General features: G+C 35.0%; 1 protein-coding gene across 1 annotated transcript in view; it reads right to left on the reverse strand.

Moving 5' to 3' along the window:
• LCORL (ligand dependent nuclear receptor corepressor like) overlaps positions 1-14,313 on the reverse strand; it is a 147,750-nt gene that overhangs the window by 86,498 nt on the left and 46,939 nt on the right. The window contains exon 2 of the mRNA XM_052641751.1: positions 8,589-8,654. Coding sequence (XP_052497711.1) covers positions 8,589-8,654 — 66 coding nt within the window. The remainder of the gene's footprint in view (positions 1-8,588; positions 8,655-14,313) is intronic.

The raw sequence follows: 14,313 nt of genomic DNA on the forward strand, positions 1-14,313 counted from the left end.
AGAGAGTAATGATTAACATTTTGCAATATATCCTTCCAGTTTATATTTTATGCCTTCTAAAAAATTAGGATCAGTTGATTTTTTTAAAAGATCAATAAAATGATAAACCTCTAAGCCAAGTTAAATGAGGGAAAAAAAGAAAACAATAGAAAGGAAAGATGGGCCATCACTATTGATCCTATGAACATTAAAAGAATAACAAAAGAGTATTATGGACAACATTATTTTCCCACCAATTTGGGTAAAATGGACAAATTTCTTGAAAGACACAATCTATCAAATCTCACAAAAAAATACAAAACCTCAAAAGGCACTTATCAATTAAAGGAACTAAATCAATAATTAATAGCCTCCCCAAACAGAAAGCACCAGCCCAAATGGTTTCTCCATAATCTGTTCCATGAAACAGAAGCAGAGGAAATATTTCCTCATTCTTGACTTCAAAAATCTGTCTGGATACCTCACTCAAGAAGATATGCAGACAGCAAAAGAGCATAGGAAATGCCATTAGAGAAATGCAAATTACATCAAGATACCACTACACACCTATTAAAATTGTTAAGTCCAAAACAATGACGACACGAAATGCTGGTCAGGATGTAGAGCAAAAGGAACCTAAATTCACTGCTGGTGGGAACACAAAACAGTACAGCCATTCTTGAAGATAGTCTGACATACTCTGTCCAAAGGATCTAGCAATCCATGCTTCTAGGTATTTATCCAAACGAATTGAAAATGTATGTCCACACAAAAACTTGCACACACATGTTGAGAGCAGGCTTAATCATGATTGCCAACCCTAGGAAGTAATAAGGAAGTCTTTCAAATAGGTGAATGGATAAGCAAACTGTGGCACATCTGGACAAGGCACTTTTATTATTTTGTTCTACTTTGTTTTATTGTACTTCACAGATACTACACTTTTTTTTTTTTTAACAAACTGAAGATTTGTGGCAACACTGTGCTGAGCAAGTCTATCAGCACCATTTTTTCCAAGAGCATTTATTAACTTTGAGTCTCTGTGTCACACATTTTTGTAATTCTCACATTTCAAACTTTTTCATTATTATATTTGCTATGGTCATTGTGATCAGTGATCTTTTAACTATTATAATTGCTTTGGGGTGCCAAGAACTGAGCTGATATAAAATGGCAAATTTAATCAATCAATGTTCTATGTGTGTTCTTTATTTTATTGAAGTATAGTTAACTTACAATGTTCTGTTAACTTCTGTTGTACAACAAAGTTATTCAGTTATATATATACACATATTGTTTATATTCTTTTCCATTATGATTTAATCACATGATATTTTATATATTGTGCTATACAATAGGATCTTGCTATTTATCCGTTCTATACACAGTGGTTTGTATCTGCTAACCTCAAACTCCCAATCTATCCCTCCCCACCCACTTCCTCTTGGCAACCACAAGTCTGTTCCCTATGTCTGTGAGTCTGTTTCTGTTTCATATATGAGTTCAATTGTATCATATTTGAGATTCCACATATAAATGATATCACACTGTATTTGTTTTTCTCTTTCTGATTTACTTCACTTAAGTATTTGTATTTGTTTTTCTCTTTACTTCACTTAGGATAATCTCTAAGCACATCCATGTTGTTGCAATGGCATTATTTCATTCTTTTTATAACTTAAGTACTATTCCATTGTGTATATATACCACATCTTTATTCATTCATCTGTCAATGGACACTTAGGTTGCTTCCATGTTTTGGCTATTGTGAATAGTGCCGCTGTGAACACACAGTTGAGTGTATCCTTTTGAATTACAATTTTGTCTAAATGTATGCTCAGGAGTAGGATACAGGCTCATTTGGTAACTTTATTTTTATTTTTTTGAGGAACTTCCATACTCTTCTCCATAGTGGTTGTATCAGCTTACATTCCCACCAACAGTGGAGCAAGGTTCTCTTTTCTCCACTCCATCTCTAGCATTTGTTATTTGCAGACTTGCATCTTCTCATGTGCCTTTTGGCCATCTGCATGTCTTCTCTGTAGAAATGTCTATTTAGGTCTACTACCCATTTTTCAATTGGGTTATCTGGTTTTTTGTTGTTGTTGAGTTGTATGAGATGTGTGTATATTTTGGAAATTAAACCCTTGTTGGGTTTAATTGTTGGGCACATAATGGCAAATATTTTCTCCCACTCTGTAGGGTGTCTTTTTCATTTTGCTTATGGTTTCTTTTGCTGTACAAAAGTTTTTAAGTTTGATTAGGCCCCATTTGTTTATTTTTGCTTTTATTTCTATTGCCTTGGGAGACTGGCCTAAGAAAACATTAGTACGATTTATGTCAGAGAATGTTTTGTGTATGTTCTTTTCTAGGAGTTTTATGGTATTATTTCTCATATTTAAGTATTTAAGCCAAGCTGACTTTATTTTTGTGTATGGTGTAAGGATATGTTCTAACTTCACTGATTTACATGCAGCTGTTCAACTTTCCCATTACCACTGGCAGAAGAGACTGTCTTTTTTTCCACTGTATATTCCTCACATGAGTGTTCTGACTATATCACCAAATAGCCTGTCCCCAATCTGTCTCCTTCTCATTGGGCCTTATTCCCTGAAACACAACAATATTGAAATCAGCCCAGTTAATAACCCTACAATGACCTCTAAAAGTTCAAGTGAAACGAGGAATAGCAAGTCTCTCACTTTAAAATCAAGAGCTAGAAATGATTAAGCTTAGTGAGGAAGGCATAAAGTTGAGATAGCTGAAGGCTAGGCCACGTATGCCAAACAGCCAATTTGTGAATGCAAAGAAAAAGTTCTTAAAGGAAAATAAAAGTAAACATATAAATGATAAGAAACCAGAACAGTCTTATTTCTGATATGAAGAAAATTCTAGCGGTCTGGGTAGCCTGCCACAATATTCCCTTAGAGAAGTAAAGTCGCTCCGTCGTGTCCAATTCTTTGTGATCCCTTGGACTGTATAGTCCATGGAATTCTCCAGGCCAGAATACTGGAGTGGATAGCCTTTCCCTTCTCCAGAAGATCTTCTCAACCCAGGGATCAAACCCAGGTCTCCCACGTTGCAGGCGGATCCTTTATCAGCTCAGCCACAAAGTAAGCCCAAGAATACTAGAGTGGGTATTCTTAAGCCAAAACCAAAGACTTAAGCCAAAACCAAAAATTCCCTTAAGCCAAAGCCTAATCCAGAGCAAGGACCTAATTCCCTTCAATTCAATGAAGACTGAGAGAGGTGAAGAAGACACACAAGTCTGAAGCAGCAGAGATTGGTTCACAACGTTTAAGGAAGGCAGCCATCTGCATAACATCAAACAGTAAGCTTGCCAGAAAATCTACCTAAGACAATGAATGAAGATGGTCACAGTAAACAATAGATTTTAAATATAGACGAAACAGCCTCATATTGGAAGAAGATGCCATCTATGACTTTCATAGCTAAACAGGGAAGTCAATGCATGACTTCAAAGCTTCAAAGGACAGACTGACTCTTTCGTTAGGGTCTAACGATGCTGATAACCCAAAGTTGAAGCCAATGCTCATTTACCATCCCCAAAATACTAAGTACCCTAAAGCCAAACTGTGCTCTATAAATGGGACAACAAAGCTTGGATGTTGACAACATGGTTTACTGGATATTTTAAGCTCACCGTTGAGATCTACTACTCAGAATAAAAAAATTCCTTTCAAAATGTAAACGTGACTGCTTATTGATAATGCGTCTGATCACACAAGAGCTCCAATGGAGGTGTACAATGAGAGTTATATTGTTCTCATCTGCTAATACAATAACCATTCTGCAGCCCATGGATCGGGAATCATTTCCACTTTCAAGTCTTATTATTTAAGGAAAACATTTCATACAGTTGCCATAGACAGTGATTCCTCTAATGGATCTGGGCAAAGTAAACCAAAAATTTTTGAAAAGGAATCACCATTCACCATGAAAAACATCAATGATTCAAGGGGAGAGGTCAAAATATCAACATAAACAGGAGTTTTGAAGCAGCTGATTCCAACCCTCATGGATGACTTTGAAGGGTTCCACACTTCAGTGGAGAAAGCAGCTGCAGACATGGTGGCAACAGCAAGAGAACTGGAATTAGAAGTGAAATGTGAAAATGTGACTGAGTTATTACAACCTCATGATAAAACTTCTTTAGCGTAAGAAAAAGGTGCTTCTCATGAATGAGGAAAGAAAGTGGTTTCCTGAGATGGCATTTACTGGTGAAGATGCTCAGAAGATTGTTGAAATGACAACAAAGGATTTAGAACATCATATAAACTTAGCTGATAAAGCAATGGAAGGTTTTGAGAGGACTGACTCCAATTTTGAAAGAAGTTCTATTGTGAGTAATAGGCTATCAAATAGCAATGAATGATACAAATTGTGAAAGGAAGAGACAATCAGTGTGGCAGACTTCATTGTTGTCTTATTTTAAGAAATCACCACAGCAACCACCACCTTGATCAGTCAGCAGCCATAAACATTAATGCAAGACCCTCTACCAGCAAAACAATTATGACTTGCAAAAGGTTCAAGAGATGGTTAGCATATTTTAGCAATAAAGTATTTTTTAACAAAGTCACAATGTCTTTTTAGACATAATGTTATTGCACCCAACAGACTACAGTATAGTGTAAACACAACTGTAAAAAACAAAAAGTTTACATGCACTGGGAAACCAAAATTTCATGAGACTCACTCTATTGTTACTCTCTTTATTGCAGTGGTCTGGAACTGAACTGGCAATACCTCTGAGGTATGCCTGTACACTTGGATAAGTCTTTGCGAACACACTGAGAAAAGCTACTATAGCTTATATAACTAACTATAAAATAGTATTAGGTTCTCTGGTTTAATATAAATAATCATCAATTCATATTAAAAAACTATTCATTTTTTAGTTAATACTAGGCTATGAGTTCCTAGTAGGCAGAGATCCTATGTATTCACTTTTCTTTCCTCACTGCTCATCACGGTTTCTAACACAAAATAAGCATTCAAAATATGTTACCCAATAAATCTAAAAGGTAGTTTTGTTTGCTCAATCATCATAGTGCTAATAGTTAGGGGGAGAAAACGATATTAAGCCAAAAATATTATATGCTGGTCAGTGTTATAAGTCATGGATTACCAAACCTTTACTATAAACAGCCAGAGAATATATATTTTAGGTTGTGGAGGTCATAGAGTTGAACCATTTAACTACTGTTGAAGTATAAAAGTAGCCACAGACAATATATCAACAAATGAGAGGGGCTGTTTCCAATAAAACTGTACTAACTGGACATTCAATTTGAACTTCATATAGCTTCCACATGTCACAAAACATTAAATCTTCTTTTGATTTTTTTCAACTATTTAGAAACATAAAAACCGTTCTTAGCTCACAGGCCATTCAAAAATAGTCAATAGGCTGCATCCGGCCAACATGCAATCACTTGCACCCCTCTGACATAATTTCTCTTTGAAATTTGGGCACAGCCAGAGAAAAATCAACGGGATCTATAAGCCAATTTACACATGCCTACTGTACTCTCCTCATATTAGTAAATATCCATAGTCAGGGCAAGTAAATCAGACAATCTTACATATGAAAGAAACTAGTTTCCCGGTAAGACATGAGAAAGGACTGACTAAGGCAGAAAGCAAGGGTGAATTTCTGCTTAGAAGTCGTGTCATAGCAGAACAAGTGAGTTTTGGGTTGGTAGAAAAGAGGCATAGAGTATAGGGAGCTTTTCAGGGGGTACAAAAAAATTCACAATATTCAAAGTTTCTTTGGAGACTTGACTCCAAAAAGCAGTAACAGTTATGTTTTCCTCAGAAGGACAAAAAGTTGTGAGAAGAGATCAAAGAAGACAAAGTTAGAACTTCTGTTTCCAACAAATTAAAAATTAGGAACACTCAAAAGTTTCTTTCAAAACCATTCAATTTGGAGGCGACTCTAAACAGATTTCAAGAAATAAAATATGAACTGCTCAAAATACAAATATATATGATAAAAACCTTTACATTAAAAACACACTGTATACCAGAGTTGACTTTTAAGGTAGCAGTATGAAATTTAGAACATGTTTTTCCACAAAATAGTAGCAAATTGGCAATGCAGTCTATTTAACTTAAATGTATTACAAACTAAAAATACTATGCATTTAATTTTATAACAAAAAATAATTTAGAGTAATATATAAGGATCCCACGCTAACCAATTAATCTGATACCTGAGCTTTGGATAGTGAATAACAAAGGTTCAGATTTCCAATGATTTAGATAAAAACATACACTCATCTAATGTGTCTCCTGAATCTAGATTTGTATAACGAGAAATATCTACACTTGGTAATCCTAACATCTAAATATTAAGCCATTTTAAACAATGATAAGAACAAAGAAAGCAAACATTTAAGAAGAGGATAAGAAAAAAGCTGGAGACGTCTATAGTGGATAGCTTCCACAAACCTTTTTAAAGGCTCTTCTACACTTTGACAGCACTGTTGTAACTTTCCTTCAAGATATAATACGGCTGTCTTTCTTTACCCTTGCACATATATAGATTTATTACTGTAATTAGTATCATCCCTCTTAAGTCTGCAACTTTGATTAGAAGCCTTTTTTAAAAAAAAAAAGAATTCAAAAATGCAAAGAAAAGAAGGAAGATTTTACCTAAGAAACCTGGAAGAAAGAACATTTAGGATGAAAAAGGCCAACATCAATATGTGCCTGTGTTTGAGAAAAAGACTGAGTTCCACAGCTTAGTTAATTTTATAAATCCTGCCATCAAATAAAGCACAAAAGAAGATATAAAGTACAAGATCTACCAGAATTGAAAGAAAAAAATGGGATGGTATAATTCACTAAATTAATTATCACAGATATATGATGTAATATTTTTCTGCCATTAAGAATGATGATACAGAACTTCATTTATCTAAATGATATACTAGTGAACAAAATCAGTAAGCACAAAAACCTATATACACTGTACACACAGTATGTACTACTTTAATAGATGGATAATCACATCCAAACATATACTTTAAATTTATATAAAAATATTAAAGGTTATCTATGTGGTTGTGGAACTAGGAGTATATTTAAGATTTATTTGTATTTTCTAGTTTCTAAAAATGAACATGTGTTACTTGTATACTAAGGAAATACTAGTCTAAAACAAAATACAAGACTTTATTTCATTAGGACATTCTGCCCTTTATATACTAAACAACTAATTTCTGAAGGAACATAAATATATGCCTATGTAATTATATAAAGATAAATTAAAGATGCTTAAAAGTTACAAGTTGCATCTTGGGTTATCAGTAGGCAATTAAGTATAATGCTGTTTCTGATCTGAACGAGGACAGCAGGTTTAAAAAGAAAGGTTGAAGAAATACCAAACATATGTTAAATACTTGTTGTTTTAGATTTTTTTCCTTTCTTCATTTATATGCTCAGAAAAATAAGTGAAAATAAAACCAGTGTTGCCTATAAATATATCAGGTAAAAATATTTAATGCTATATTAAACTATGATAAATGAAATAAGAAATGAATAAAGAAAGAAAAAGATTTTAGCCATAACAATGATAAAACACTAGAACAACAACAACAAAAAAAAACAACACTAGAACAAAAACAGTTTTGAGTCTTCGTCCTAAAAGTCATATTCTGCATGGGTATCATTCATCTGACTGAACATGGGTGGTTGGCACAAATGGTCTTTGATACAGATTTCAGCTCCATGGTTCATAACTCAATTATTCTGCTCAACATTAAAAAATGAGAGAGAGATACAGAGGATGAGTGGAAACTTTTGATTGCTCCTAACATCACTATCTCTCCCTCAACTCAAAAGATTTATTTGCACAAAATACCTTGGGTCTTTGTAGGAAGTACCACGAGAACAGAAGGTAACAGAGTCAGCATATAAAACTGAACAGGTAAGACATTCAGAAAGAATTACATCAAAATCAAACAAGAAAGTCTACACTAACATTGCCCATTTTGTGAATGAGCTATACTATAAAATTTCAATGTCTACAAAAATGTCCTCTCATAATGCTCTGTTTCCAGGCAAGAAATAAAAAACCTAAACTATATCACAGCAATTATAGCATAGATCAAAATTCTCTACCAGGATTTATGCTAAAGTGTTTGGAAGAGGAGGCTATAATAAACAACAGTATTAAAACTCTGAACACACACAGCAGGATACCTCAGAGTAAAAATCTGAGTTCCAGGCTGCCTATATCATAAGTAATAACAGGTAATTATCTAATTGAATTCCTTTGAGTTCTCTTTAAGAATAAGTCAGGGAACATAATGTTTAAAATAACAAAAGTTAAATTTTATCATTAAGCTAAAAACCAGGCTTTGTTTTCTATTTTGTACTAAAATAGTGTACTAAAGTTACAATATTAATAACGTTATATAATTAAAGAAATAATATTTGGCTCATTTATTTTAAAAGTATTTTCTAATTAAACAAGATCACAAATTCATTTTAATATAAAGCTAGTATAAAACAACTATTTTTCACTTGTAAAATGAACTGAAGATTAAAATTTTTAAATAAAATTTAAGAAGTATTACCTTCAAATAAACTGAGGTCTCTTCGTAGCCGTGGTCCATAAAGCCCTTCTAAAATACTCTCAAAACCTGTGTTATTAAAGAGAGAAAAGTGTATTAGCTACTAAAAAAGCTTACCCATACACTCTACGAGTGAGTGAGTGTGTGTGTGTGTGTGTGTGAACATGCACACACTCAGTTGCATCTGATTCTGTGACTTCACGGACAGTAGCCCACCACGCTCCTCTGTCCATGGAATTTTCCAGGCAAGAATACTAGAGAGAGTTGCCATTTCCTACTCTAGGGCGATCTTCCCAACCTAGGAATCAAACCCATGTCTCTTGCGTCTCCTGCACTGGCAGGTGGATTCTTTACCACTGTGCCACTGGGAAGCCACATTCGACATGAATCTGCTAATTTTAAAATACTATGAGGGGTCATTTTCCCTTTAGATGAATTAAGCTGAACTGGGAATATGTAAAACATAGTAAAAAGTCACACAATGACTACCAGGAATTATGATTGTAAAAAATATATATATATATAAATATTCAAATGTAAATATTCACTTCTAAAACAAACAAACTTGTCATTTTGAAACATTCCCAGGTTAAAATAATGGGCAGGTTTGTTTTGCAATGACTTTGTAGAGAGGAAAAGAATAATTGGAAAATACATGTATTACAATCCTGTTTATACTGGTTACAAAAAAATGTTAACTTTTTTAAAAGTAGCATCTTCAACTTCAATTTTAAAAGTGAGTAAATGAGTGTCAATAGGGAGAAATTCTTGTAATTTCTTACAATTTAAACCTACTTACGAAAAATAAAACAATTCTGCCTTAAGGGAAAAGTTTAAACCTATTTAAATTCTTACAATTTAAACCTACTTGCAAAAATTAAAAAACAATCTTGCCTCGTTTTAAGGAAAAAATTACTGAAAATCTTATTAACAAAACTCTAGTTCATGAATTCATAGAGTATACTACTTTCTGGATATACTAAGATTTTATAATTTTCTTTTTGAAGTCTGTATCATATTCAGTATTAGGAAGGTTACTGACAAACTATAAGACATGCAGAAGAAAATAGCCAGGATGGCAAAATAACTGGGAAAACAAGAAAAGTAACTACTTTAAGGATGGTTAAATTATGAAGGAAAAAAACTGAATTGCAGCATGATAGACCTGAAAAATGAACTATAAAGTAGATTTCCTATGCAGTTATTTTTAAACTATAAAAGAGTAGAAATATTTCTATAGGAATGTTTCATAAATCATAAAATATTTTTAAAAAACAAAAACCTCTATAATCAAGATGCATGTTAAAATCAATGATGTCAGTCAAAAAGAGACAACATTGTTTAATTTAGTAGATTATGAAGAAACAATGCATCTTAGAACTAATGTCTTAAATTTTACCAACCTAGGTAGCTACCACGTTACTTGGTAAATACGTACTTTAATAAAATTTCTGTGAAATGACTCAGAGCTAGTTCCCACAGTGGAAAGTTCAGGTAGAAAAGTGAATGAACTCCCAAGAATGCTTTCAAGAATGCTTACAGAAAATACTTACTATTAGACAAAGAATCAGATGAAACAAGCCCCAAATCTCTATTAACACCATATTCATTTTCTGTGATCAACTTACTCCAAAAGTAATACCGCAAACAACTACTTTAGGATACTATTCTGTGATATTTGGACAAACCGTATAGGCCCTCCCTAGATAAGCATATTGAATTTAAACAATGAATATTTCCTAGATTTAAGTCTGTAAAGAAGGCAAACAGGGACTTACATTCTTGTTCTACTGGGTTTCTCAACTTTTCAAAAAATAAATATGTTCTTAAATATATTCTTAAATATTCTTAAATATAGCTTGCTAATATTTATTCATATTGCATAGCATTGGTGCTAAATTAAATACCTTTAGTTAAAAAGTTTTCTTTTTTGTGGGCTTACAGAAACACAATTGATGTTTGTATATTGACTTTGTATCTGAAGACATTGCTAAACTCTAATTACAATAATTTATCTGGAAATGCTCTTCAGTTTAGCTAAGTTGCTCAGTCGTGTCCGACTCTTTGCGACCCCATGGACTGCAGCACGCCAGGCTTCCCTGTCCATCACCAACTCCCAAAGTTTACTCAGACTCATGTCCATTGAGTTGGTGATGCCATCCAACCATTTCATCCTCTGCCGTCTCCTCCTCCCTTCTGCCTTCAACCCTTCCCAGCATCAGGGTCTTCCCCAATGAATCACTTCTTCACATGAGGTGGCCAAAGTACTGGAGTTTCAGCTTCAACATCAGTCCTTCCAATGAATATTCAGGACTGATTCCCTTTAGGATTGACTGGTTTGAGCTCCTTGCAGTCCAAGGGACTCTCAAGAGTCTTCTCCAACACCACAGTTCAAAAGCATCAATTCTTCGATGCTCAGCTTTCTTTATAGTCCAACTCTCCCATCCATACATGACTACTGCTCTACATACACAAATATATCATCTATAGACAATGGTAGGTTGTGTTTTTTTTGTCCTTTTTTAATCCTTACAGATTTTTTGTTTCTGGCTCTTGCCTCACTGTTTTATCTAGGACCTCAATATAATGTTGAAAATTGGTGGCGGCAGTGAGCATTGTTGACTTATACCCAATCTAAACGGGAAAGCATTCCAGATTTTATTATTAATAAGTATCTTTGTTGTTTTAATAGAAATACTGCTTATCACACTAAGGAAGTTCATTCTATGTCTAGCTTGTTAGGAGGGTTTCCCTGCCATGCAAAAATACTAAATTTTATCAAATCAATCAATCAGTTTATATTTGACTTACAATATTGTATTCCAGGTATTTAGCACAGTAATTCAATATTTTTATAGGCTATACTCCATATAAAGCTATTATAAAATACTGACTATATTCCTTGTGCTGTAGATTACAATCCTATAATTTATTTATTTCATACCTAGTAGTTTGTCCCTCTCAATCTCTTTCACATACTTTGCCCATTCTTTCACACCTCTTACCCTGGTAACTACTAGTTTGTTCTATCTGTAAGTCTGTTTCTCTTTTGCTATATTTGTCAGTGATCAATTAGACTGGTTTTAGTTTTTAGATTTCATTTATAAGTGAAAACATACAGTATTTGTCTTGCTCTGTCTGATTCATTTCACAAACCACAATACCTTCTAGGTCCATCCACCTTGTCACAAATGACAAAATTTCCTTCTTTCTCATTTTTTACAGTTGAGTACCAAATTTGACTTTACCTATAGATAGTAAATTTGCCTGTTACTCCAGGTGTTTCTTGACTTCCTACTTTTGCATTCTAGTGCCCTATAATGAAAAGGACATCTTTTCTGGGTGTTAGTTCTAAAAGATCTTGTAGGTCTTCATAAAACCGTTCAACTTCAGTTTCTTCGGCGTTACTGGTTGGGGCATAGACTTGGATAACTGTGATATTGAATGGTTTGCCTTGGAGATGAACAGAGATCATTCTGTCGTTTTTGAGATTGTATCCAAGTACTGCATTTCGAACTCTTTTGTTGACCATGATAGCTACTCCATTTCTTCTGAGGGATTCCTGCCCGCAGTAGTAGATGTAATGGTCATCTGACTTAAATTCACCCATTCCAGTCCATTTTAGTTCGCTGATTCCTAGAATGTCGACGTTCACCCTTGTCATCTCTTGGAGTAACAGGCAAATTTGGCCTTGGAATGTGGAATGAAGCAGGGCAAAGACTAATAGAGTGCTGCCAAGAAAATGCACTGGTCATAGCAAACACCCTCTTCCAACAACACAGGAGAAGACTCTACACATGGACATCACCAGATGGTCAACACCAAAATCAGATTGATTATATTCTTTGCAGCCAAAGATGGAGAAGCTCTATACAGTCAACAAACACAAGACCAGGAGCTGATGTGGCTCAGATCATGAACTCATGATTGAGCCAAATTCAGACTTAAATTGAAGAAAGTAGGGAAAACCGCTAGACCATTCAGGTATGACCTAAATCAAATCCCTTATGATTATACAGTGGAAGTGAGAAATAGATTTAAGGGTCTAGATCTGATAGGTAGAGGGCCTGATGAACTATGGAATGAGGTTCGTGACATTGTACAGGAGACAGGGATCAAGACCATCCCCATGGAAAAGAAATGCAAAAAAGCAAAATGGCTGTCTGGGGAGGCCTTACAAATAGCTGTGAAAAGAAGAGAAGCAAAAAGCAAAGATATAAGCATCTGAATGCAGAGTTCCAAAGAATAGCAAGAAGAGATAAGAAAGCCTTCCTCAGAGATCAATGCAAAGAAATAGAGGAAAACAACAGAATGGGAAAGACTAGAGATCTCTTCAAGAAAATTAGAGATACCAAGGGAACATTTCATGCAAAGATGGGCTCAATAAAGGACAGAAATGGTCTGGACCTAACAGAAGCAGAAGATATTAAGAAGAGGTGGCAAGAATACATGGAAGAACTGTACAAAAAAGATCTTCACGACCAAGATAATCATGATGATGTGATCACTAATCTAGAGCAGACATCTTGGAATGTGAAGTCAAGTGGGTCTTAGAAAGCATCACTACGAACAAAGCTAGTGGAGGTGATGGAATTCCAGTGAAGCTATTTCAAATCCTGAAAGATGATGCTCTGAAACTGCTGCACTCAATATGCCATCAAGTTTGGAAAACTCAGCAGTGGCCACAGGAGTGGAAAAGGTCAGTTTTCATTCCAATCCCAAAGAAAGGCAATGCCAAAGAATGCTCAAACTACCACACAATTGCACTCATCTCACATGCTAGTAAAGTAATGCTCAAAATTCTCTAAGCCAGACTTCAGCATTATGTGAACCGTGAACTTCCTGATGTTCAAGCTGGTTTTAGAAAAGGCAGAGAAACCAGAGATCAAATTGCCAACATCTGCTGGATCATGGAAAAAGCAAGAGAGTTCCAGAAAAACATCTATTTCTGCTTTAATGACTATGCCAAAGCCTTTGACTGTGTGGATCACAATAAACTGTGGAAAATTCTGAAAGAGATGGGAATACCAGACCACCTGACCTGCCTCTTGAGAAATCTGTATGCAGGTCAGGAAGCAACAGTTAGAACTGGACATGGAACAACAGACTGGTTCCAAATAGGAAAAGGAGTACGTCAAGGCTGTATATTGTCACCCTGCTTATTTAACTTCTATGCAGAGTACACCATGAGAAACGCTAGACTGGAAGAAACACAAGCTGGAATCAAGATTGCTGGGAGAAATATCAATAACCTCAGATATGCAGATGACACCACCCTTATGGCAGAAAGTGAAGAGGAGCTAAAAAGCCTCTTGATGAAAGTGAAAGAGGAGAGTGAAAAAGTTGGCTTAAAGCTCAACATTCAGAAAACGAAGATCATGGCATCTGGTCCCATCACTTCATGGCAAATAGATGGGGAAACAGTAGAAACAGTGTCAGACTTTATTTTTCGGGGCTCCAAAATCACTGCAGATGGTGATTGCAGCCATGAAATTAAAAGACACGTACTCCTTGGAAGAAAAGTTATGACCAACCTAGATAGTGTATTCAAAAGCAGAGATGTTACTTTGCCGACTAAGGTCCGCCTAGTCAAGGCTATGGTTTTTCCTGTGGTCATGTATGGATGTGAGAGTCGGACTGTGAAGAAGGCTGAGCGCCGAAGAATTGATGCATTTGAACTGTGGTGTTGGAGAAGACTCTTGAGGGTCCTTTGGACTGCAAGGAGATC

This window comes from Budorcas taxicolor, chromosome 6, assembly GCF_023091745.1.
Source record: "Budorcas taxicolor isolate Tak-1 chromosome 6, Takin1.1, whole genome shotgun sequence".
Taxonomy (NCBI): Eukaryota; Metazoa; Chordata; class Mammalia; order Artiodactyla; family Bovidae; genus Budorcas; species Budorcas taxicolor.